At 42.9% G+C, this 23363-nt stretch overlaps 1 protein-coding gene across 1 annotated transcript in view; it reads left to right on the plus strand.

Annotated features, from left to right (window-relative positions):
• Positions 1-23363, plus strand: part of LOC140394925 (guanine nucleotide-binding protein G(q) subunit alpha) — a 156977-nt gene that overhangs the window by 102365 nt on the left and 31249 nt on the right. Inside the window, exons 2-3 of the mRNA XM_072482118.1 lie at positions 6925-7109; positions 22390-22544. Coding sequence (XP_072338219.1) covers positions 6925-7109; positions 22390-22544 — 340 coding nt within the window. The remainder of the gene's footprint in view (positions 1-6924; positions 7110-22389; positions 22545-23363) is intronic.

The following is a 23363-nucleotide window of genomic DNA, read 5'->3' on the forward strand; positions in this document are numbered from 1 at the left end:
TCCATTTTGGCAATTTGATGCACTGTGTGGCTTGCTGGGCCATTTCAGAGGGTAGTTAAGAATCAACTACATTGCTTGGTCTGGAGTCACATGTATGCCAGACCAGGTAAGGGGGGTATCTTTCCTTCCCTGAAGGGCATTAGTGAATCAGATGGGTTTTTGCAGTGATCAACAATTCATTGATTTTTTAAATTAATTGAGTTTAAATTCCATCAGCTGCTATGGTGGCATTTGAACCCATGTTTTCAGAGAATTAACCTGGGCCTCTAGATTACTTGTCCGGTGACAATTACTGCTGTGCCACCACCTCCCTTTTGCAGTATTCATAACTATGTCATTAGTTTTTATGTTAGAATGCAGTTATTTGTGTTCTCTAACTTTTATGTAGTTACATTCTTTAGTTTTTAAACAGTGAACCTTGTGACTTCACTCTCTAGTAAAATACCTGGTGGAATTCCAAAAAAATTGAAAACATTACTTGTCTCAGTTGAGATTACAACTGGTCATTCAGCTCCTCAGTCCTATTCAGCTCACATCTCGTCTCTCTACCCAAGAGAGACCTAAAATTCCACAGTTCATTATATGGAGAAATGTTTCCCCCATTTCACTCCTAAAAGGCCAAGCCCCAGTTTCAAGATTATGCAGTCTTGTTTTTGATTAACCTACCAGAGCTTCCTCTATCCAGTGTCTGACCTGTTGAGTCCATTTTAAATACCACAATTTGATCATCCCTCAACCTTATTTCAAGTCAATTTTATACAATTTGCCCTCCATTTAAGCCCTGATATTCTAGTAAATTTACTCTTTATCCTTTTCAAGACTTTTATTCTTCCTGCGATTCGGTGGCCAAAACTGAATATCATATTCCAGATGTGATTTGACCAAAGCTCTGTACAGTTAAAGCATCACTTCCATTTTTATATTGCAACCATTTTGAGATTGCATTTCATTAACCATTTTGGATTGCTCCCTGTACCTATGCACTGGCTTTTAGTGATCTCTCCAATAGAGCCCCTTGCCGTAGCCATTGTTTATCCTTGCACTGCTTGAACTACCTTTGCTCTAATCGAGGGTGCATTTTAGCACAAGCCACTTTTTCAAGCTACAAGTTTAATACTATCTGTGGAATCTGCTAACCACCTTAACATTGATGTGGAGATGCCGGCGTTGGACTGGGGTGAGCACTGTAAGAAGTCTTACAACACCAGGTTAAAGTCCCAACAGGTTTGTTTTGATATGACTAGCTTTCGGAGCGCTGCTCTTTCCTCAGGTGAATGCAGAGGTATGTTCCAGAAACATATATATAGACAAATTCAAAGGTGCCAGACAATGCTTAGACTGCGAGCATTAGCAGGTGATTAAATCTTTACAGATCCAGAGATGGGGTAACCCCAGGTTAAAGAGGTGTGAATTGCGTCAAGCCAGGACAGTTGGTAGGATTTCGCAGGCCAGGTGGTGGGGGATGAATGTAATGCGACATGAATCCCAGGTCCCGGTTGAGGCCGCACTCAAGTGTGCGGAACTTGGCTATAATTTTCTGCTCGGCGATTCTGCGTTGTCGTGCGTCCTGAAAGCCGCCTTGGAGAATCACTGAAACGACTACACGATGACATCAATAAGTTCCATCCAACCATCAGACTCACCATGGACTACTCTCCAAAATCAGTTGCATTCTTGGACACACTCGTCTCCATCAAGGACGGTCACCTCAGCACTTCACTTTACCGCAAGCCCACGGATAACCTCACGATGCTCCACTTCTCCAGCTTCCACCCTAAACACATTAAAGAAGCCATCCCCTATGGACAAGCTCTCCGTATACACAGGGTCTGCTCAGACGAGGAGGAGCGTAACAGACATCTACAGACGTTGAAAGATGCCCTCGTACGAACGGGATATGGCGCTCGACTCATCGATCGACAGTTCCAACGCGCCACAGCAAAAAACTGCACCAACCTCCTCAGAAGAAAAACATGGGACACAACCGACAGAATACACTTTGTCGTCCAGTACTTTCCCGGAGCGGAGAAACTACGATATCTTCTTCACAGCCTTCAACACATCATCGATGAAGATGAACATCTTGCCAAGGTCATCCCCACCCCCCCACTACTTGCCTTCAAACAACCGCGCAACCTCAAACAAACCATTGTTTGCAGCAAACTACCCAGCCTTCAGAACGACACCACACAACCCTGCCATGGCAATTTCGGCAAGACGTGCCAGATCATCGACATGGATACTACCATTACACGTGAGAACACCACCCACCAGGTACGCGGTACATACTCGTGCGACTCGGCCAACGTTGTCTACCTCATACGCTGCAGGAAAGGATGTCCCGAAGCGTGGTACATTGGCGAGACCATGCAGACGCTGCGACAACGAATGAACGGACATCGCACGACAATCACCAGGCAGGAATGTTCCCTTCCAGTCGGGGAACACTTCAGCAGTCAAGGGCATTCAGCCTCTGATCTCCGGGTAAGCGTTCTCCAAGGCGGCCTTCAGGACGCGAGACAACGCAGAATCGCCGAACAGAAACTTATAGCCAAGTTCCGCACACATGAATGCGGCCTCAACCGGGACCTGGGATTCATGTTGCATTGTATTCATCCCCCACCATCTGGCCTGAGAAATCCTACCAACTGTCCTGGCTTGACACAATTCACACCTCTTGAAAATGAAATGAAATGAAAATCGCTTATTGTCACAAGTAGGCTTCAAATGAAGTTACTGTGAAAAGTCCCTAGTCGCCACATTCCGGCACCTGTTCAGGGAGGCTGTTACGTGAATTGAAACGTGCTGCTGGCCTGCCTTGGTCTGCTTTCAAAGCCAGCGATTTAGCCCTGAGCTAAACAGCCCCTTTAATCTGGGGTTACCCCATCTCTGGATCTGTAAAGATTTAATCACCTGCTAATGCTCGCATTCCAAGCATTGTCTGGCATCTTTGAATTTGTCTATATATATGTTTCTGGAACATACCTCTTCATTTACCTGAGGAAGGAGCAGCGCTCCGAAAGCTAGTGATATTGAAACAAACCTGTTGGACTTTAACCTGGTGTTGTAAGACTTCTTACTGTGCTCACCTTAACATTACCACTACAGCATTGTTCCTCTGAAACTCTGTAGCTGTTTCATCCCTACCACTGGTTGTAAAATCTGGAGCTCACTTCCCATCTGCACTGTAGATATACCTACATTGTATGAATTCAAGAAGGTGGATCACCAGTACCACCACCACAAGGGCAATTAAGGATGGGCGACAAATGTTGGCCTCACGAGAGACACTCCCAATCTGAACAATCTTTTAAAAATCCTTTAAACCAGATTGTTAGGAACCTATTTCATCCTATGTTGAACTTCTGACCCAATATCCTCTTCGTCGCAAAGGCTGCCTACTTCTACCTCTGCAACTGTACATTTTCACCCCTGCTTCAGGTACTGAAACTCTTCTACAGTGCTCTCTTGGAACCTTGCTGTGAGTAACTTGGCTTTTGCGGTTCCTACGTCACCACAGTTGAATACTCTTCAAGAAGTATTTCATTAGCTGAGTTTATGAAAGGCAATATATAAATGCAATTCTGTCGTTCTTACATTGATCTTTAGCAATTTAGATTGTAGGCTGAGAAATTTCTTCCTCAAACCCATCAGCCTCTGCACTTCTCTTTTAAGATTCTTAAAACGTATTGCTTTAATCCAGTTTTTGGTTATTCCTGATATCTTTCTGTGGCTCTTGTCAATTTTAATTCTGATTATGTTCCTGTGAAACTCCTTGAGAAATTTCCCAGGTTAAAGGTGCTGTACAAATGCAAGTTGTCTTAGTTGTTGTTAGAAATCATTATGACCAGAATAAGGCAGACAGAAATGTTGAGAAATTCACAAAAGGCAAATGCCAAAATTAGAGATGCCACTGAAGGAAAATCTGGAAGCCACAGGAGGAAGCAATGAAAGACGCACGCAATGAACTGGTAGAGATTGGGAAACAAAGCAGACAGTTATAGATGGAACTAATTTATTTATTTTGCTTTTAATGAAATGTGTGATGAATATTTTGGAGCATTTCCTGACACTGTTTCCAGAAAATTGTCATTCAGATTTGATTGTTTCAAAATGCACAGGCTCATGCAAATATCTAGTAGTGCCAAAGTCTCCTACAAGGGATTTTGTGCATGATATATTTTCTAAACGTTTGAACTGATGCAACATCATCACTGGGCTTCCACCAAAGTCAATATTTTGCTCTTGTGGTCTGTTAAGTCAATTGAGCATAAATGAAAGTCGCAGTAGCCCCCGAGGACCATAGGCTACTCTCCCCTTTTCTTTCAGAGAGAGTTGACAGGTGATGATTTATCCTGAGGGTCACCACACTTAACGCGAGGGGCAAGGTTGAGAAGGTGGGGCCTTGAATATAAACAAAGCATTAACTATCCCAAAAAGGTGATTATTTAGTTCTGAAATAGTGTTATTTCTGTTAAATTGCAAAGTAGTTAGACATGTAAGACTTGAAGTTTACATTCCTCTGCTTGACATATTTAAGCATTAGTCAGTCACTGAAATGTGATTGGTCTTCTGGGAGTGGTAAATCCTGTGCTTAACTGTTGCTTTTTGAGAGATTGCTGCGTTTAGGATTTTGGTGAAATGTGAAGATTTTGAAATTCAGTTTTCAAGTTGAAAAAAGGCCTTTATTTCCCCCTTGCAATAAATACTGGATGTAAGAATGAATATATGTATTGATTATACCAGAAATATCATAGAATCCCTGCAGTGCAGAAAGCCATTTGATCCATCGAGTCTTCACCGAACCATCAAATGAGCACTCTACCATACCCACTTCTCCCCTATTCCCGTAACCCCATAACCGAAGCTGCACATCCCTGGACACTAAGGGACAATCCACCTAACCTACACATCTTTGGACTGTGGGAGGAAACCTGAACACCTGGAGGAAACCCACGGAGACACGGGATGAACGTACAAACTCCACACCGACAATGGCCCAAGCCGGAATTGAATCCGGCTTCCTGATGCTGTGATGCGGCAGTGCTAACCGCTTTGCCGCCCATATCTAGAATAACACTTTTTCACACAATCGTTTCAGTCATTTTTCTTTCAAATAAAATTTCAGGAAAGTGCATTGCTGAGCACATGACACTTTGATAATCCGTTTTCTTCCCAAACATGGGTGGAGGATGTCCATGAGAGCATTTTGTGTTAAATATTACACCAGGATGAGGTGTTTGTTTATTGGTTTGTTGCTGATGGTGGCCTGAGTAGATGCAATAAACGATGATGAACTAAGAATGCTATAGAATCATCGAATCTTCAGTGCTGAAGGAGGCCATTCAGCCCATCGAATCTGCACGGACCCTCCGAAAGGGACCCCACCCAGGCCCACTTTCCCCCATACCCGTCATCTAACCTGCACATCTTTAGACACTATGGGGCAATTTAACATGGCCAATCCACCTAATCTTCACATCTTTGGATTATGAAAGGCGGCACGGTAGCATAGTGGTTAGCACTGTTGCTTCATAGCACGACTCCCAACTTGGGTCACTGTGTGGAGTCTGCACGTTCTCCCCGTGTCTGCATGGGTTTCCTCCGGGTGCTCCGGTTTCCTCCCACAAGTCCCGAAATACATGCTTGTTAGGTGAATTGGACATTTTGAATTCTCCCTCAGTGTACCTGAACAGGCGCCGAGTGTGGCGACTAGGGGATTTTCAGAGTAACTTCATTTCAGTGTTAATGTAAGCCTACTTGTGACATTAATAAAGATTATTATATTGGTCAAATGTGCTTTTAAAAATGATACTTGCATGCAGTATGTAAGTTGCATCTTTAAGTTTTCTGATTACGAATTTCTATTTGAAACATGAGACATGTTGGATTTATAATACACAGTATTCTACATTTTGTGGGTTATTTCCAACAAGTAGAATGGGTGTACAGTTTTGTGATTTGAGTATTTTCATAAAATAAAATTACATCAGACACTCATTTGTTCACCTGTTACTCTGACTAAATACAGCTTAGTTGATTCTGTGGCAATGGTCAACTTGTGTTGGCTGACAAAAGGACAGAAGTACAATTTTATCTTTTGTGTATGTGCTTCGAACATACTTTTCTCCCTTGTACATAGAATGGGCGTAAGTTTTGACAGTTCTTTTAAGCTTTCGTTTTGCATTGTTGCTGAATTAGTATGTTTACATTGTACAAGGTAACATTGGGAAACAGAATTGCTGATGTTTGCACAGCCAGTTGAAGTTTTCACTGTCCAGACTTACAGGTGATAAGAGTAAATGTAAAGTATATGTCTTAGTATCAATGAAATTTGCACTGCTGGATGCCTAGAATTTGAACGTACGGCATATTGATTTCTCTCTCTTTAAGAAAACTAACCTCAATGTCCTCCTATTTGAAAATTTTAGTTAAATGTGAATTTATTTCTGTAGCTGTATTTCAATGTGCTGTTAATAAAATGCATTTGACCATGAATGGACTATTGGAAGAAAGTCATTATCCTATATGAAATAAATATTGTGTGTGGTGAGGTGGAGGTTCGGCAGTTGTATTAGAATAAATTAAATGTGATAGAGTTATCAAGATTTTTTTCCTTGAATTTAAGTTTTATCCACTCAGTATTCTGTGTGTTCTCAATTAACCATTCCATCCTCAAAACATTTTCACCAATGTTACAGGGTAAAATAAGATGCCTCCATTTACTTCACTCCGTATTTTCTCTTTATGGAAATTATTTGTATTATTGGAATTGGCTTCATTAAGTGGATTTTGCTGAATGTAATCATCATGCCAGTAGGTACATCACTAAATATGTAGTGTTATTTTAAAGTGATGATAATGATGTAATGAAATACTCAAGTCCGTCACTTGTGCTAACCTTGTGCAATTATTGTTTTCTAGGCACTGGAGAAAGTGGCAAGAGCACATTCATCAAACAGATGCGGATCATACATGGGAGTGGATATTCAGATGAAGACAAAAGAGGCTATACGAAGTTAGTCTACCAGAATATATTCACTGCCATGCAGTCTATGATCAGAGCCATGGAAACCCTTAAAATACAATACAAATATGAGCAAAATAAAGTAAGTTTCTAATATGCAGAGTGACTGCTATTTTTGTTCCTTTAATTTGTGTTCAACAGTCAGGAAACTACATTGTTTGCCATTAATGAATAGTCTAAAGCTTACTTATCACTCGTGACTTTAATTTAACAGTAGACCATTTCCTTAAATCATTCAGTCTTTCACTTTACAGAAATAAAGTCCCCTTTGCCATTCAATCATTCCCCACCAAAGTTGCTGGCAGGCCGACAGCATACTTACTCCCAGGTCCTTACTAATGATTTTTCCAATTCATTGCTAGGAGCTATAAAAAAAATTGGATCTGAAGGATTTTTCCACTGATTGTTCTCTGAGGTACTTTACAACACCTTAGTGCCTTAACTGACAAAGTAACTGAAATCAGTAACACGTTGGGCCAATAATTAATAATGTGGCTAGTAGTACTACTTCAGGTATGATTAGCATTTTGCATCCATCTCAAAACAGTACAAAGAACAACACAGCACAGGAACAGGCCCTTTGGCCTTTCAAGCCTGTGCCGACCATGGTACCTGCCTAAAATAGAACCGTATGCACTTATGAAGTTGGTATCCTTCCATTCCCACCCTATTCATATATTTGTCTAGATGCCCCTTAAATGCCACTATCGTACCTGCTCCCACCACATCCCCAGGCAGCACGTTCCATATATTTACCACACTCTGTGTAAAAAAAACTTGCCTCGCACATCAGTTCTAAACTTTTCCCCAAGCACTTTAAAGCTATGTCCCCCTAGTATTTGACTCTCCTACCCCAGGAAAGAGCATCTGACTATCTGTCCATGCCACTCATAATCTTGTAGACCTCTATCAGGTCGCCTCTCAACCTCCGTCGTTCCAGTGAGACCTCTCATAGCTAATGCCCGCCATACTAGGCACTATCCTAGTAAACCGCTTCTGTACCCTCTCCAAAGCATCCACATTCTTCTGGTTGTGTGGCGACCAGAATTATACACACTATTCCAAATGAGGCCTAACTAAGGTCCTGTAAAGTAATCATTGAAACTGGCAACTGAATTGTAATCGGCTACAATTCTATGTGTGTGCAAAAGGGATTGGATCTTTATCTGAAGAGAAATAAATTGCAGGGCGACTGAGAAAGGATGGGGTGGGTAGAATGAGACTAGGTGAGTTGCTCTTGCAGAGAGCTGACGCAGGCATAACTGGCGAATATTCTTCTGCGCAGTAAACATTCTATGATTCTATGTGACATTGATCTAGCAGCTTGTTGACCACTAAGAGTATTATTTGGTATTTTCACTGCAGTCACTGAACCAACAAGGATACCTGCGAACATCACTGCAGAGATAGGGCGAAAATTATAATTGGGGGAGGCAGTGGTATAGTAGACTAGTAATCCAGCAGCCCAGGGTAATGCTCGGAGGACCTGCGTTTGAATAAAAATCTAACGATGACCATGAAACCATTGTCGATTGTCATAGCTTATCTGGTTCACTAAAGTACTGTAGGGAAGGAAATCTGCCATCCTTACCTGGTCTGGTCTACATGTGCCTCTAGATCCACAACAAAGTAATTGACTCTTAAATGCTAATTGAAATTACCAAACAAGCCACTCAGTTTAAGGGCAATTAGGGATGGGCAACAAATGCTGGCCCAGCCAGCAACACCCATATCAAATGAATAAAAAGAAAATCTATAACTTAAGATAACAGCTGAATTTGCTTTCTTATTAATTAATCAATATAATTTTGGTTAGAACTTTTAAAATCAATTTTTGTGATGTAGATGTTGCAGGGCTGGTGTTTATTGCACATCTGTAGTTTCCATGAGAACGCGCGCGGTGTTGAGCTGTTTTCTTAGATTGCTGAACAGTTTGATACAACCAAGTAGCTTGCGAGAACAGTTTAAAGAATCAACCTCTTTTTTTTAGAACATAGAACATACAGTGCAGAAGGAGGCCTTTCGGCCCATCGAGTCGGCACCGACCCACTTAAGCCCTCACTTCCACCCTATCCCTGTAACCCGATAACCCCTCCTAACCTTTTTTGGTCACTAAGGGCAATTTATCATGGCCAATCCACCTAACCTGCACGTCTTTGGACTGGGAGGAAACCGGAGCACCCGGAGGAAACCCATGCAGACACAGGGAGAACGTGCAGACTCCGCACAGACAGTGACCCAGCAGGGAATCGAACCTGGGACCCTGGCGCTGTGAAGCCACAGTGCTAATCGTCTGTGTGGGATTAAAGGCCATTATGGGGGGGATATTAAGTTTTCCCTGCAGGGCCAAGTGGGTAATTATAAAAGTTTAAGAGCCTCCCTGTCCGTTTTATTTTCAGATTTTTCCAAATTGAATTCAAACTCTTCAGCTGCATTGGTAGGATTTAAACTCCTCTTCTCTGGGTTATTGGTCCAGTAACAACCTACTGCACTTTCATATCTTTTAGTTACATAATCTCAATACTTATTGTTGAACTATTCGAGTGTAATATTTGAGTATTCATTGCATAACTGGTTGGAAAGTTTTTTAAAGTTTTGCCAAAAGCTTTAAACTGTATTCTGCTATTAAATAGTCAAAGGATATACACATTTACATTTGAATCATATCTCATGTCTTCCATAAACCTCGGCCATTTGCATTGAAACAACTAAGTAGTACAGTATATTTGTACTTTGCAAGATCCCAAAACAGCAAAAGATGATTAATATATTCTTGGTAATATTGGTTGAGGAACTCATGGTGGCCAGGAATTGGTAAATTCATGCTTGGAACAGTGTGATGTGCTCATGTTTACTTGAACCACTGGAACATGCATCCACCTGGTGTCAGCCTAGATTATGTGATCAAGTCCTCAAACAGAGTTTAATCGAGCACCTGAATGAGGCAGCATGGGTGTACTTCTGCAGCAGAATGTGTTTTTAATTGTCCAAAGCAGAAAGCTGAAACATGCCTGAACAGAAATCACATATGACAATTCTGAAGTTCTTGCAACTTTTGCAACTTGTATTCTGATATGACTATTGAAAGCTGTTGCTGTTAGCTGGTGTGCTGATGTCTTTTATGTGGCATATACAACAACTTGCATTGAACCTTTAATGTAATGAAAGATCTTCAAACACTGAACAGAAGGATTATAAAACAAAAGTATGACACCAAGCCATATAAGGTGATACTCGATCAGATGACCAAAAGCTTGGTCGTGAAGAGGTATGCATTAAGGAGTGTCTTCACGAAGAAAAGCAAGGCAAACAGGCTACGAGGTGTGGGGAGTGAATTCCAGAGCTTGGGACGTGGGCAGCTGAAAGCAATGGTGGGTCGATTATTGGGAGTGTACAAGAGGCCAGAATTAAAGTGAAGATAATTTGCAGGGTTGTGGTACTGGAGGGGATTGCAGAGATGAGGTGGGGAATGGCCATGGTAGGATTTGAAATGAAGGTGAGAATTTTAAAATTAACATATTGCTTGACTGGGAGCCACTGTCGGTTAACAAGTACAGAGGTCATGGGGGAACCAAAATTGCTGTGATTTAAGACTCTGGCAACAGAGCTTTGGGTGACCTCCAGTTTATGGAGGGTAGAATGTGGGAGATATGCCAGGAGTGCGATGGGATAATCGAGTCTAGTGAAAACTGGATGAGGATTTCAGCAAATTATCGGACTGATTTCAGGTGGTTACATTGTTATCCATCTAATCAAAGCCAGAGAATCACTTGCAATGGCTTTTCTTCCTGCTGCTGCACTGTTACCTCTGGTGTTTATCCTTGCCACCTCCGATTTTTCATCTACATGCTCATCTGAAGTCATCTGAAGGCAACAGATGAGCTGAGATCGAACAAAGTTAAGCAACGTTATGGAGGTAGAAATAGACTGTCTTTTGTGATAGTGTAAATATGAAGTTGGAAGCTCATCTTGGAATCAAATGCGACACCAAGATTGTGAACTGGCTGGCTTAATGCATGGTGGCACAGTAGTTAGCAATGTTGCCTCACAGCACCAGGGACCCTGGTTTGATTCCGACCTCTGATGACTGTGTGGAGTTTGCACATTCTCCTCGTGTCTGCATGGGCTTCCTCCGGGTGCTCCGATTTCCTCCCACAGTCAAAAGATGTGCTGGTTAGATCGGTGGATTGGCCATGCTAAATTGCCAAAGGTTAGATGGGGTTACGGAGATAGGGCGGGGGATTGGGCCTGGCTAGGGTTTTCTTTCAGAGGGCTGGTACAGATTCAATGGGCCAAATGGCCTCATTCTGTACTGTAGGGATTCTAGGAATTTCAGACTGTTGCCTGGGAGAGGAACAGAATTGGCAGCTAGGGAACAGAGTTTGGTGTGGGGGCTAAAAGGTACCCTCCGTCTTCCCAATATTTAATTGCAGGAAATTTCTTCTCATCCTGAATGTCGGATAAGCAGTCTGATAATTTAGCAGCAGTGGAGGAGTAGAGAGTTGGTGGTAAGATAGAAGAATTCCCAGAGTGCAGAAGGAGGCCATTTGGCCCATCGAGTCCGCACCGGCTCCTGGAAAGAGCACCCCATCCATGCCCCACACCTCCACCCTCTTCTGTAACCCCACCCAACCTTTTTGGACACTTGAGGGCAATTTAGCAAGGCCAATCCACCTAACGTGCACATCTTTGGACTGTCGGAGGAATCCGGAGCACGGAACCCTCACGGACACCGGGAGAATGTGCAGACTCTGCATAGACAGTGGCCCAAGCCGGGAATCAAACCTGGGACCCTGGGGCTGTGAAGTAACCGTGCTAACCACTGTGCTATCGTGCTGCCCCTTTGAAAGAGCACTCAAACTAGGATTTTTTTTTAAAAAGAGGAAAGTGATGGTGAATTCTACTGTTATTTTAACTACTCTTTTACACTTCAGTTTAAATTAAAAGCTACAAGAAATTCACCTTTTGTAATCTTGTCATAATTCCAGTCTGGAAAGATTAAACCCTAGTTTGTTTTTAGAATTGCTTGTGTATCTATTCTTAGTTTCTCCATTTAGAAATATTCAGTCTCCAAAACAAGTTTCAGGACTAGTTTATCAGATTGTACTCTGTTTAAATGACTAATTGAAAATGAAATGAAATGAAAAAAATGAAAATCGCTTATTGTCACAAGTAGGCTTCAAATGAAGTTACTGTGAAAAGCCCCCTAGTCGCCACATTCCGGCGCCTGTTCGGGGAGGCTGTTACAGGAATTTATGAGCTTGTTGAATGATATGTTGGTAGAATATAATTGCTTATGTAAGGGTCCTTCCTGCTGATTCCTTTATATGCCTTGCCTGAGTGGGATGATTTCCAGTGACCGAATGAAAGTAGTTTTGAATCCTGGAAGCACAGGAACAAGGACCTGCTCGCTCTCGCTTGCTCTCTCTCTCTCTCTCGAGCCCTCTCTCTCTATCTCTCTCTCGAGCCCTCTCTCTCTCTCTCTCTCTCTCTCTCTCGAGCTCGCTAGCCTGAGTCCTCTCTCTCTGTCTCTCCCTCGCTCTCGCTCGCTAGTTCTCTCACTCTCTCACTCGACCTACAGAGAACCTGAATGGATGAATCTGTAGCAAAACCCTTACAGGCTGCAAGCGGTGACAACCATCTGAAATCAAGACTCTTTTTCCTTTTACCTATTATTTTCAACATTCTCCCCTCTGTGTTTGTCTTTGTGAGTGTGGTTAATTCAATTGTGTTGCAACTCCGGGTTAAGTGGGGCTGGAATTGACCGTGCACTAGCACAGGGTGTCGTAACACTTGATACAACCCTAGATGAACATCCTCAATACCTGTTTATACTGACCATTCTTCCTGCATGAGGTTAGGCCATGAAACTCGGGCTATGTAATCATTGGAACGATTGTAGCCAAGACATTCACACATCTATTTCTAGTTGGCATTCTCCCATGAGAAAGATGATGGGAATGCAGCCTCTGAGGTTTGCTGAGCTCAGATGAGATAATCTTCACTTTTTATGGCCGGGCAATCTGATTCTGAAAGACAGTGTGCCACATGTCCCATGTGAAGTTGCCCCTTGCCAATGGTGCAGATGATCTCTGCTGATGCCTTGTTTTCAGGCCTAATGTCTTTGGACTCATGTATTACTCTCCTTCAAACAGCTCTAAAGCCGTTTTTGTCCACCAATGTCTCAAACAAGATTTTTTTTTTGCTGCTCACAACTGACTCCACTATCTGCAAGTTATTGTTAGTCCCATTGCAGGATTTCCAGCTTTGACTTTGGACTCTCTTATTTCACTAGTATCAGGAACATTTTGTCAGGGTATTCCTTGTTTTAATTCATCTCAGCCTTACAGTATTTTATTGTCTTTGCATTCTACCAGAAGTAAAATGATTACTGCTGACTTTTGAAATTTAAAAACCGTGGAATCTTGGGTCATATAATTAAACAGCAAAAAAAATTCCAAGCTGCTTTTACTTTGTCCACATATTCAGCTGAACTGATAAATTTAACAGGAACACTATGCCATTGTATCACATATTAATCACACAAATGCATCGATATTTAGATTTGGTGTTGCCAAATAGTATTTTTATGCTTTTCGTACATAATTATCCGGTGGTAGGAGCCCAGAAATGAATGTCCTGTTACCATTGTCTGTATTTATCAATGGCTAAACTGTGGGTTATGTTATGAGAACTCTTAAAAACCCTTGTAACTGTTGTGTATTATAGTTGATGTATGTTATGTTGGGGCAGTGTCGCTTTAAGAGGTGAATCACGTGAGCACTGGTGACATCAGCAGTCAGGTGCATAGGCTTTAGGCCCAGTCTTGTATTTAAACCTGTGAGAATACACAGCATGAATAATAAAATATCTACCTGTTGAGTCACAGTAATCACTAGTTGTATGCTCTTTGGATCCGATTGCAGCCTAATAAATGACCCAGTACAGAACAACTGGCGATGAGGAGGGTTTTTAGCAGACAGCATGAGAATTTAATTTTTTTTTTACCCGCAATGCACCATGACATCGGACCAGCAGGAGAGGAGCGCACCTAGCTTCAGGACCCGGGTTTCCTCCAGCTACTCCGGTTTACTCCCACAGTCCAAAGATGTGCGGGTTAGGTGGATTGACCATGCTTAAATTGCCCCGTAGTGTAGGTTAGGTTAGGTCGGTGCAGACCCGATGGCTGAATGTACGGGTTCTCTGAAGGTTGAGTGAAGAGGAAGGATGGCAGATTTTGTTGCTCCCAAACAGCAAGAAAAAAAAGTTGGCAGGTCAATCTTGCGCCTTCTGAAGAAGAATCAGAAGGCTGGAAGGCCTACACTGAAGATTCAGCTGTTCTATTATGGCAAATAGAATTGCAGATAAATTGTGAGTCCCCCTGTTCCTCAGCACGATAGGCAGTAAAGGCTTTCATTTGCTCAAAAGCCTGGCCCAGCCAGACAAACCTGGAGACAGAGTACCAAGAATTAGTTGGTGTTTTGGTGGACGAACAAGCCCCGAAACCCTTAATAATTGCAGAGAGATTCAGATTCCACAAGAGGAATCAACTGGAAGGGGAATCTGTGACTCAATTCATTGTGGCCTTTAAGTGCCATGCAGAAAATTGCAAGTTTGGAAAGGTTTTGGATGATACCTTAGAGACAGGCTAGTATGTGGTCAAAGAAATTAGGCCATTCAGCTGCACAGCTAGGGGCCAGTACCCATGTGCATAAAATGGCGACCACGTGGAAGAAACCCATGCAGCAGCAGAAGTGCCCAGGTGTAGCAAATTTGGACACCCTAAAACTGGCTACTGGTACAGGGAGGCCCAATACAAGAACTGTAAACGAGTACACAACATTAATGGTGCCTGCTGGAAGAAACAGCAGTCTAGAAAAATCAATTAAGCTCAAAGAAGACAGTCCATGCTTGGATGCAGCCAGTGTATCAAGCACCTCTGATGAGGAATTTTAACTGAACATCCTGGCAGCCCAGGGTGAAGTGCACAGATTTTGGTTTGTGCCTAAATTGGATGGGCAACTCATTAAAATGGAGGTGGACACTGGGAGCAGAGGTTTCACTTATTCCCGAAACAAAATTTACAACCAGAATCTGAGACATCTGCCACTCAAGCACTCCAACAACACCCTCAGGATATACACAGAGCAAGTGGTGCCTTAAAAGGGTATGTAAGGGTGAAGGTACAACTGGGGGGGGTGAGACCATGGAGCTACTCTTCCACATTTGGGGGGTTCTGTGAACAAATTGGTCAACTCTGAAACCAGTCTGCAAGACACCTGAGCAAGTACCACAGTGTTTTCGAAGACACCCTTGGAGAAATAAAAGAAGTCCAGTTTAAACTCTAATTGAAACCAGATAGTCACCCCAACCCAAACGTTCCGTACACAAAAGTAGAAGCCGAACTGATGGTGCTGGTGGACACCGGCATACTTAACCATTGCTGACAAGTGGGAGGCACGGTAGCACAGTGGTTAGCACTGTTGCTTCAGAGCGCCAGGGTCCTAGGTTCAAACTGGCTTGCTCACTGTCTGCGGAGTCTGCAGGTTCTCCCTGTGTCTGCATGAGTTTCCTCCGGGTGCTTCATTTTCCTCCCACAAGTCCCGAAAGACGTGCTGTCAGGTGAATTGGACATTCTGAATTCTCCCTCTGTGTACCTGAACAGGCGCCAGAATGTGGCGACTCGGGGCTTTTCACAGTAACTTCATTGCAGTGTTAATGTAAGCTTACTTGTGACACTAATAAAGATTATTTTTTAAAAGTGATTAGGCAACTCCAATGGTATCCATTTTAAAACACGACGGGTCAATCTGAATCTGCGGTGATTTCATAGATATTAATTCAGCTCTATGCAGAAAATACCAATTGCCCTTGATCGAAGATCTTTTCAGTGGCTTGGCAGGTGGGCAAAAATTCGCAAAGGTGGACCTGCCACAGGCAGATGGGAGTGGCTCCTGAATCACAACACCTTCTGACCACAGTGACCCATCAGGGTTTCTTTCACTGTAAAAGGCTCCCCTTTGACATCACGTCAACCCCAGGGTTATTTCAGAGGTTCACGGACAAAATTCTAACTGGACTCAAAAGGGGTGCAAGACTGGTGGCACAGTGTTAGCACTGCTGCTTCACAGTGCCAGGGGACCCCAAATTCAATTCCGATCTTCGATTCTGGGTGACTCTGTGGAGTTTGGAGTTTGCACACACTCCCCATGTCCACGTGGGTTTCCTCCCACAATCCAAAGATGTGCAGGTTAGGTGGGTTGGCCATTCTAAATTGCCCCTTAGTATCCAAAGGTTAGTTAGCGTCCCAGAGATGGAGCGGAGGAGTAGGCTTGTGTAGGGTGGTCTTTTGAAGAGTTGGTGCGACTCTCTGGTCTGAACGGTAGCATTGTGGATAGCACAATTGCTTCACAGCTCCAGGGTCCCAGGTTCGATTCCCGCCAGGTGGATTGGCCATGCTAAAATTGCCCTTAGTGTCCAAAAATTGCCCTTAAGTGTTGGATGGGGTTACTGGGTTTGGGGATAGGGTGGAGGTGTGGACCTTGGGTAGGGTGCTCTTCCCAAGAGCTGGTGCAGACTCAATGGGCCGAATGGCCTCCTTCTGCTCTGTAAATTCTATGAATGACCTCCTGCACTTTAGGAATTCTATGAATCTATATCTTAATCACCGGCTCCACAGAGGATGAGTATCTGAAGAACCTAGAGGAGATCCTAAAATGCCTGCAGCACAGTGCCTGCAAGTAAAAAAAATGAAAAGTGTGACGTTTTTGAATACTTGGGGCACATCATCGACAGAAAGGGGCTTCATTAGCCACCAACTAAAATGGAGGCAATCAAGGAGGCCCCTTGGCCTACTGCTGTGTTCCAATTAAGGTCTTTCCAGTGTCTCGTGCATTATTATGGAACATTTCAAATTTGGTGGCCCCTTTTAAAGCCATCACGCAATCTTCTGTGTAAAGGTCAAACTTGGAAATGAGACCAGGACTGTCAGCAAGCATATCTCGCTGTCAAACAAGCACTTAGGAGGTTGAATGTCTTAGTACACTTTGACCCTCAGATGCCCTTGCAATTGACACGTAATACCTCACCCTACAGAATTGAGGCAGTCCTATTGCACACCCCACACAATGAAGAGGAGAGGCCAATTGTCTTTGCTTTGTGCTCTCTAACTAGTACAGTGGCATAACTAGAGAAGGAGGTCCTCAGCACCATTTTAGGTGTATGGAAATTTTACTACTACTTAAATGCCCGCCACTTTGTGTTGCTGACAGACCATCATTTTTTGGTAGATCTATTTTTTGGTAGCTGAGTTTGGATGCATAGATTGAGGAAACATCCAGTTTGTGCCATGCCTGCACCAAAATCAAGAGCGCACCACCATTGCTGCTGTTATAGCCCTGGGAATGTCCCAAGATGCCGTGGAAGCACGTTCACATTGAATTTGCCGGCCCCCTTGAGGGTCAAATGTTGCTGGTAGGGGTTGATATCCATTCCAAGTGGCTGGAGGTGGCGGTAATGAAATAAACAGCTGACCTGACCATCGAGAAACTAGGTGAAATATTTGAGAGGTTCAGAAGCCCTGAACAGAATGTTAGCGACAGTGTTCCTCAGTTCCTCGCGCATGAATTCACGGACTACATGGAACGGAATCGCATTCGATAAGTCTATAACTTATCAACGCTCGACAAATCGTCAATCGTTGAACCATTCTTTGAAAGCTTCAGTGGGGGAGGGGTCACTAGTTCACATCAATAACTTCCTGGCCATGTACTGGAACACACATTATGCCACGACCCAGAACTCACCCGCATACATACTGTTAAAAAAGAAGCTATGAACCACATTTGACTTCTTGCTACCTGAAGAAATTCTCAAGATTGTCAAAAGGAACCAATTTGCCCAGAAGAGACATTTTTTTTCATCATGGTGACTAAGAACTGGCCTAGAGCTTCAACATGACTGCCATGGCACTGGCCCAGGCAGGCCCATATCCTTTCAAAGGAGAAACCAGTTACAATCCCAGTTGTTATAGATGGAATGGAATCATGGCTCAAAAGATTAACTTTGTGGTGTTTTTTTAATAAAACGTGGAGGAACAAAGTCTCGGGACAGTTAATTAGTTTTAACAGCATAACGTTTTTTTATTGAACTTGAAAACTTGGATTATGATGCAATACTCCTTTACTCACCCTTACCTTAACAAATACACACCGATTTTAAGATTAACACAGATGACAAAGTACATCTTAAGCTACAATGGTTCCATTAACACAGTCTCTTATTAGCACACAGATTGGTTGTAACCAAATGCACACTCACCACTCTGACTCCAAGTTAGTGTCTGTGGCTTTTTCCTCGAAATACCCCTAGATAGATAGATAGAATTTACAGAGCAGAAGGAGGCCATTCAGCCCATCGAGTCTGCATCGGCTCTTGGAAAGAGCACCCTACCCAAGGTCAACACTTCCACCCTGTCCCCATAACCCAGTAACTCCACCCAACACTAAGGGCAATTTTGGACACTAAGGGCAATTTATCATGGCCAATCCACCTAACCTGCACATCTTTGGACTGTGGGAGGAAACTGGAGCACCCGGAGGAAACCCACGCACACACGGGGAGGATGTGCAGACTCCGCACAGACTCTGCTGTGAAGCAATTGTGCTATCCACAATGCTACCATGATTACCACATGAGACCTTCCAAACTCCAGTCTCAAAAATATGCTTAAAAATCTTAACGATGCTTTTCCTTAGTGATTTGTATTACAAACTCCAGTCCAGGTTTTCCAAATGACACTAGAGCATAGCTTCCGCTCCACTTCTAACAGTGAACCCAGTCATGGTTCTGCATCACCCCTTTAGGATTTCTTTGCCTTGACTGCTGTACAAGGTGTTCAAAATTGCTTTAACTCTTGATTCCCAGGCTGTATTATAATGGTATCAAACGTTTCATTTACCTCTGAAGTCTGCTGTCCCACTTTAAATTTGCCTGCTGCAATTGTCTCTAACTCAGAACACTTTGTTTACTTTTCCTTGAATTCTTCTGAACAACTTGGTGTCTGTTCACTGTCGGCTTAAACATTCTTGCTGCCCCAATTCTCTGGTTATCTGGACTGTAACTTGTACTTTGGGAAGTCTGCCTCTTTGCAACTCCTATCCTGTCCAGCCTTTCTTCGATCAGAGTTGAGAGATGTTCACTTGCCCCACTCCTGTCTCTAGCTGCAATATGTACAGCTAAAACTAAGACTTAAAAGCTTTTGTACCTTACAAGGCCTCCAGTTGCTAAGCAATAGCTGCTATTGCCATTTATTGCTTACACCTTTGCCTGTTCTAAGCACAATAGAATCATAATTGGAATTGAATCAAACCTCAATACGTACACACCTTTGGCCAGCATGAATCTAACTACAGGTTTTATCCTTCCATGCACAGAAACATCAAATGAAACACACTGAAAAACTATACCTTTTTTTAATGTTTATCACTACAAATAAAAATCCCATAAATGTACAAAGAGCTGCAAACAGGTTAAGTGAAAGCAGTAATGGGCAGCATGGTGGCGCAGTGTTTAGCATTGCTGCCTCACGGCGCTGAGGACACGGATCGATCATGGCCCCGGGCCACTGTCCATGCCGAGTTTGCTCATTCTCCCCGTGTTTACGTGGTTCTCACCCCCATAACCAAAGATGTGTAGGGTAGGTGGATTGGCCACGCTATATTGCCCCCTTAATTGGGGGGGTGGGGGGGGGGGGGGGGGGATTGAGTACTTTAAATTTATTTTTACAAAGTGAAGGCTATAGATGGGAGCACAAGTAACAAAATGCGAAGTTCAATTCAGTTCGAATAGCAAAGCAGAATATTGTTTCAAACATGAGGGACTTGGGTGTGCTTGCACGAATGCTGAAAGTTGGCGGGCAGGTGCCACAAGCAATTAGAGAAGCAAATTACATCCTGGCCGTTATTGCAAGTGTATTATGTTATGGGCCAGGGTTTAGAGAACCCCAAAGTGTATCATGGAGTTCCCCTCACCAACAATTTTTAATAGATTGTGGTATGGGGAGCACACAGCCCACTCTACAGGTATGGTAGAGCAGAAATAGAAAAGTATTTTTTAAAGCAAAACAATGTTTATTCTATGAACTCAAGTTAACCTTTTTAAAACATACAGTGAACATCTTAGCAACCATTAATTCAAATACAACCCCCAAAGAATACAACACTAAGTAATGATTAAGGTGTCCTTTTAACATCCATAAGACTTAAAAAACCTTCAAACCAGAAACACATCAGGTTAAAGTCACTACTGTCATGAGTTTAAATCACAAGGATCGATTTACAGTCTTTAGATTACAGAGAGAGATTCATACACCTTCTGGCTGTGACTGCAGCTATCCAGCTCTGAAAACGAAACTAAAACATACCCTGCAGCCTGCTCAAAAACAAAAGTAAAAAGCTGACAGACAGCCCAGCTCCACCCATTCTCTGACATCACTGCAGTGGTAAACACCCATTTCTTAAAGGCACTCTCACTTCAGATATTTATACACCGCCATTTATAAACGCCCATTTCTTAAAGGTACTCTCACATGACAATTGGAACATAAAAGTTTGGGGGAAACCCACACTGTGCAGTTTGGACCTCCACATTTCAGAAAGGACATCCTTGAATTAGAGGCGGTACAGTGAAGGTTCACTAAATTGGTCGTTGGGGTGAGGGAATTGTCCTGTTATTGACTGAGTAAATTAGTTTTATATTTTCATGAGTTAAAAAGAGTGAAAGGCCATCTCATTGAAACCTACAAATTTCGAAGGGGTTTGTTTAGGTAGACGCTGACATTGTTTCTGCTGGCCAAGGAATCTAAAACTTGGGCTCACAGTCTCCGGATAAGGGGCTTATGTTGAAGACTGAGATAAGAAATTACTTCACTTGAGTCACGTGAATCTTTGGAATTCTCTATTTCAGGGTTGTGGATGCTTCCGTCAATGGACAGGATAGACAGATCTTCGAGGGGGGGGGGGGATTAAGGCAGATGGGGATTGGGCAGGAAAATTGAGTTGAAGCCCAAGATCAGCCACGATCCATGTTGAATGATGAAGCAGACTTGACGAGCCATATGGTCCGCGCAGGCTGCCATTTATTGTGTCCTTGTGTATATAGTTGAAAATACCAATTTGTGCAATGGATTTTCTTTACAATATTTTACTTAATTTGAAAATCATATAAGGGTGCCATGTAAATACTAGACTTTTAGTCCAGAAATTTGAAATCTCTAGGAACTCATTCACACAAATGTGAATTGAACATATCTGAAAGAAAAATATGCAGTTCTGTCAACTATAAAATAGCAACTTGTATTTATAGAACAGTTATTATAAAAGGATAGATTTGCCTTGGAAGTGTTATGGCGCAAAGTTTGAAAAGTAAAGTTGAGACAGATTACATAAACTTGGCTTGTATTGCCTTGCATTTAAAAAATCAAGTGATCTCAAAATTCCAATTCATTTTCATTGCAAACACTTTTAAGTAAAACTACTTCCTCTACTGAGGGAAATCAGACACACAGCCTTAATCTTAAAATTCTAGCTGGCCCACTTGTTGAAATCAGGAAGCACTTTTTCCACATAGGTAGTGAAAATATGAAGCTTTCTTCCCCCTAACCTGAAAGATTATGAATTCTGAGCCAGTTTAAAGTTTCAAAATCAGGTTAGTGATTTTTAAAAATTAGATAAGAGTGCCAAGGGAAATGGAGCAAAGACAGGTAAATGGTGTCCAAGTAAAAATCAGACAAGATCTAATTGAATGGGGAATAAAGAAAAATAGGAGCCCGAGGCACATAGGTGCTTATAGTTTATTAGCAATGGTGTAATTCAAAAAGCTTGTAGAAAAGTAGTCGTTGGGTACAATAGCAATAGTTACAGAAAGTGTCGGTTCTGAGTGTACAATTTTGAAAAGTGAATTAACTTGAAAAGTGAATTTTCTTGTTTTTAAAAAATATATATATATTAATTAAGGGGCAATTGAGAGTGGCCAGTCCACCTACCCTGCACATCTTTTGGGTTGTGAGGGTGACACCCACGCAAACACGGGGAGAATGTGCAAACTCCACACGGACAGTGACTCGGGGCAAGGAAAAAAGTGCATTTTCAAGAGGTTGCGGATAGAAATTGATGCGGCAGGCCAAGAGGAAGGCGGTGGAAGTAGGACACGAGTATTGCAATCCATCTTTTGGTAAAGAAGTTACAAGTAGACTTGGTACATAATCTGTGTTTTATGTATTTAATGTGAATAATAGACAGCAATTCCTGTTGTATTGAAGAGCGAAGTACAGAACCAATTATATTTTCATTTTTGTTTTATAGGCCAATGCACAATTGATTCGAGAGGTTGATGTGGAAAAAGTAGCATCATTCAATAGTCCATATGTAAGTGCAATAAAAACTCTGTGGAATGATCCAGGAATTCAAGAGTGCTATGATCGAAGGCGAGAATATCAGTTGTCAGACTCTGCTAAATAGTAAGTACTAGACTTGTTCGGAACATCTTGGATAAAACCAGGACGCCTATGTCAACTTAAATCATTGAATGTGATCTGTGAATGTTTTCAATACGAAACAAAGCTGTGTGTGTACTTGTGCAAACTGCTATATTTGTAAATGCCTTAATTATGTTTTGTCATCTTGAAATGGCTAGATATTTTAGCTGGAGCATCCACCGGAACCACACGCTGTGAAATACAATGGGCGGGATTCTCCGTGGCTCGACATGTTCGGCAATCGGGCGGAGAATGTCAGACCGGTTTGACGCCGGTCCGCCATGTTCCGCCCCTCCAAACTGGCGGCATCATGATGGGCGCCGTTTCAACAGGGTTGGTGCGTCTTCGGCCGGCCCACCCACAATGCTCCGCCCCCGATGGGCCGAGTTCCACGTGTGGTCCCAACCATGTGGGAACCCGACATGATGGCTACGGACAGTGTCCAGTGCCGCCATACTCGGCCGGAATCCATGCTGCTGACCCCGGTGGGGCTTCTGCAAGGGTTGGGGGGACTGGTGGGGGGTGGCCGGGGGTGGGCTGTGGGGTCGCGGTTGGCGGGTTGAGGTCGCGCACGTCCGCCATGTTGTACAGTGCGACCAGTGCAGGCAATCAGTCATACGCATGCGTGGCCAGGGACCCAGCCATTCTCTGGCTATTCACTGATACCGGAATCATTGAGGGTTTCACGCCCATTCTTCAGTCGTAAAAGACCACACATGTTCCACTGGTGGCAGCACTTAGTCTCCCAAACGGAGAATCCAGCCCAATATCTTTTCAGATACACATCATTGAGCTGGTTCG

Source organism: Scyliorhinus torazame, chromosome 18 (assembly GCF_047496885.1).
Source record: "Scyliorhinus torazame isolate Kashiwa2021f chromosome 18, sScyTor2.1, whole genome shotgun sequence".
NCBI lineage: Eukaryota > Metazoa > Chordata > Chondrichthyes > Carcharhiniformes > Scyliorhinidae > Scyliorhinus > Scyliorhinus torazame.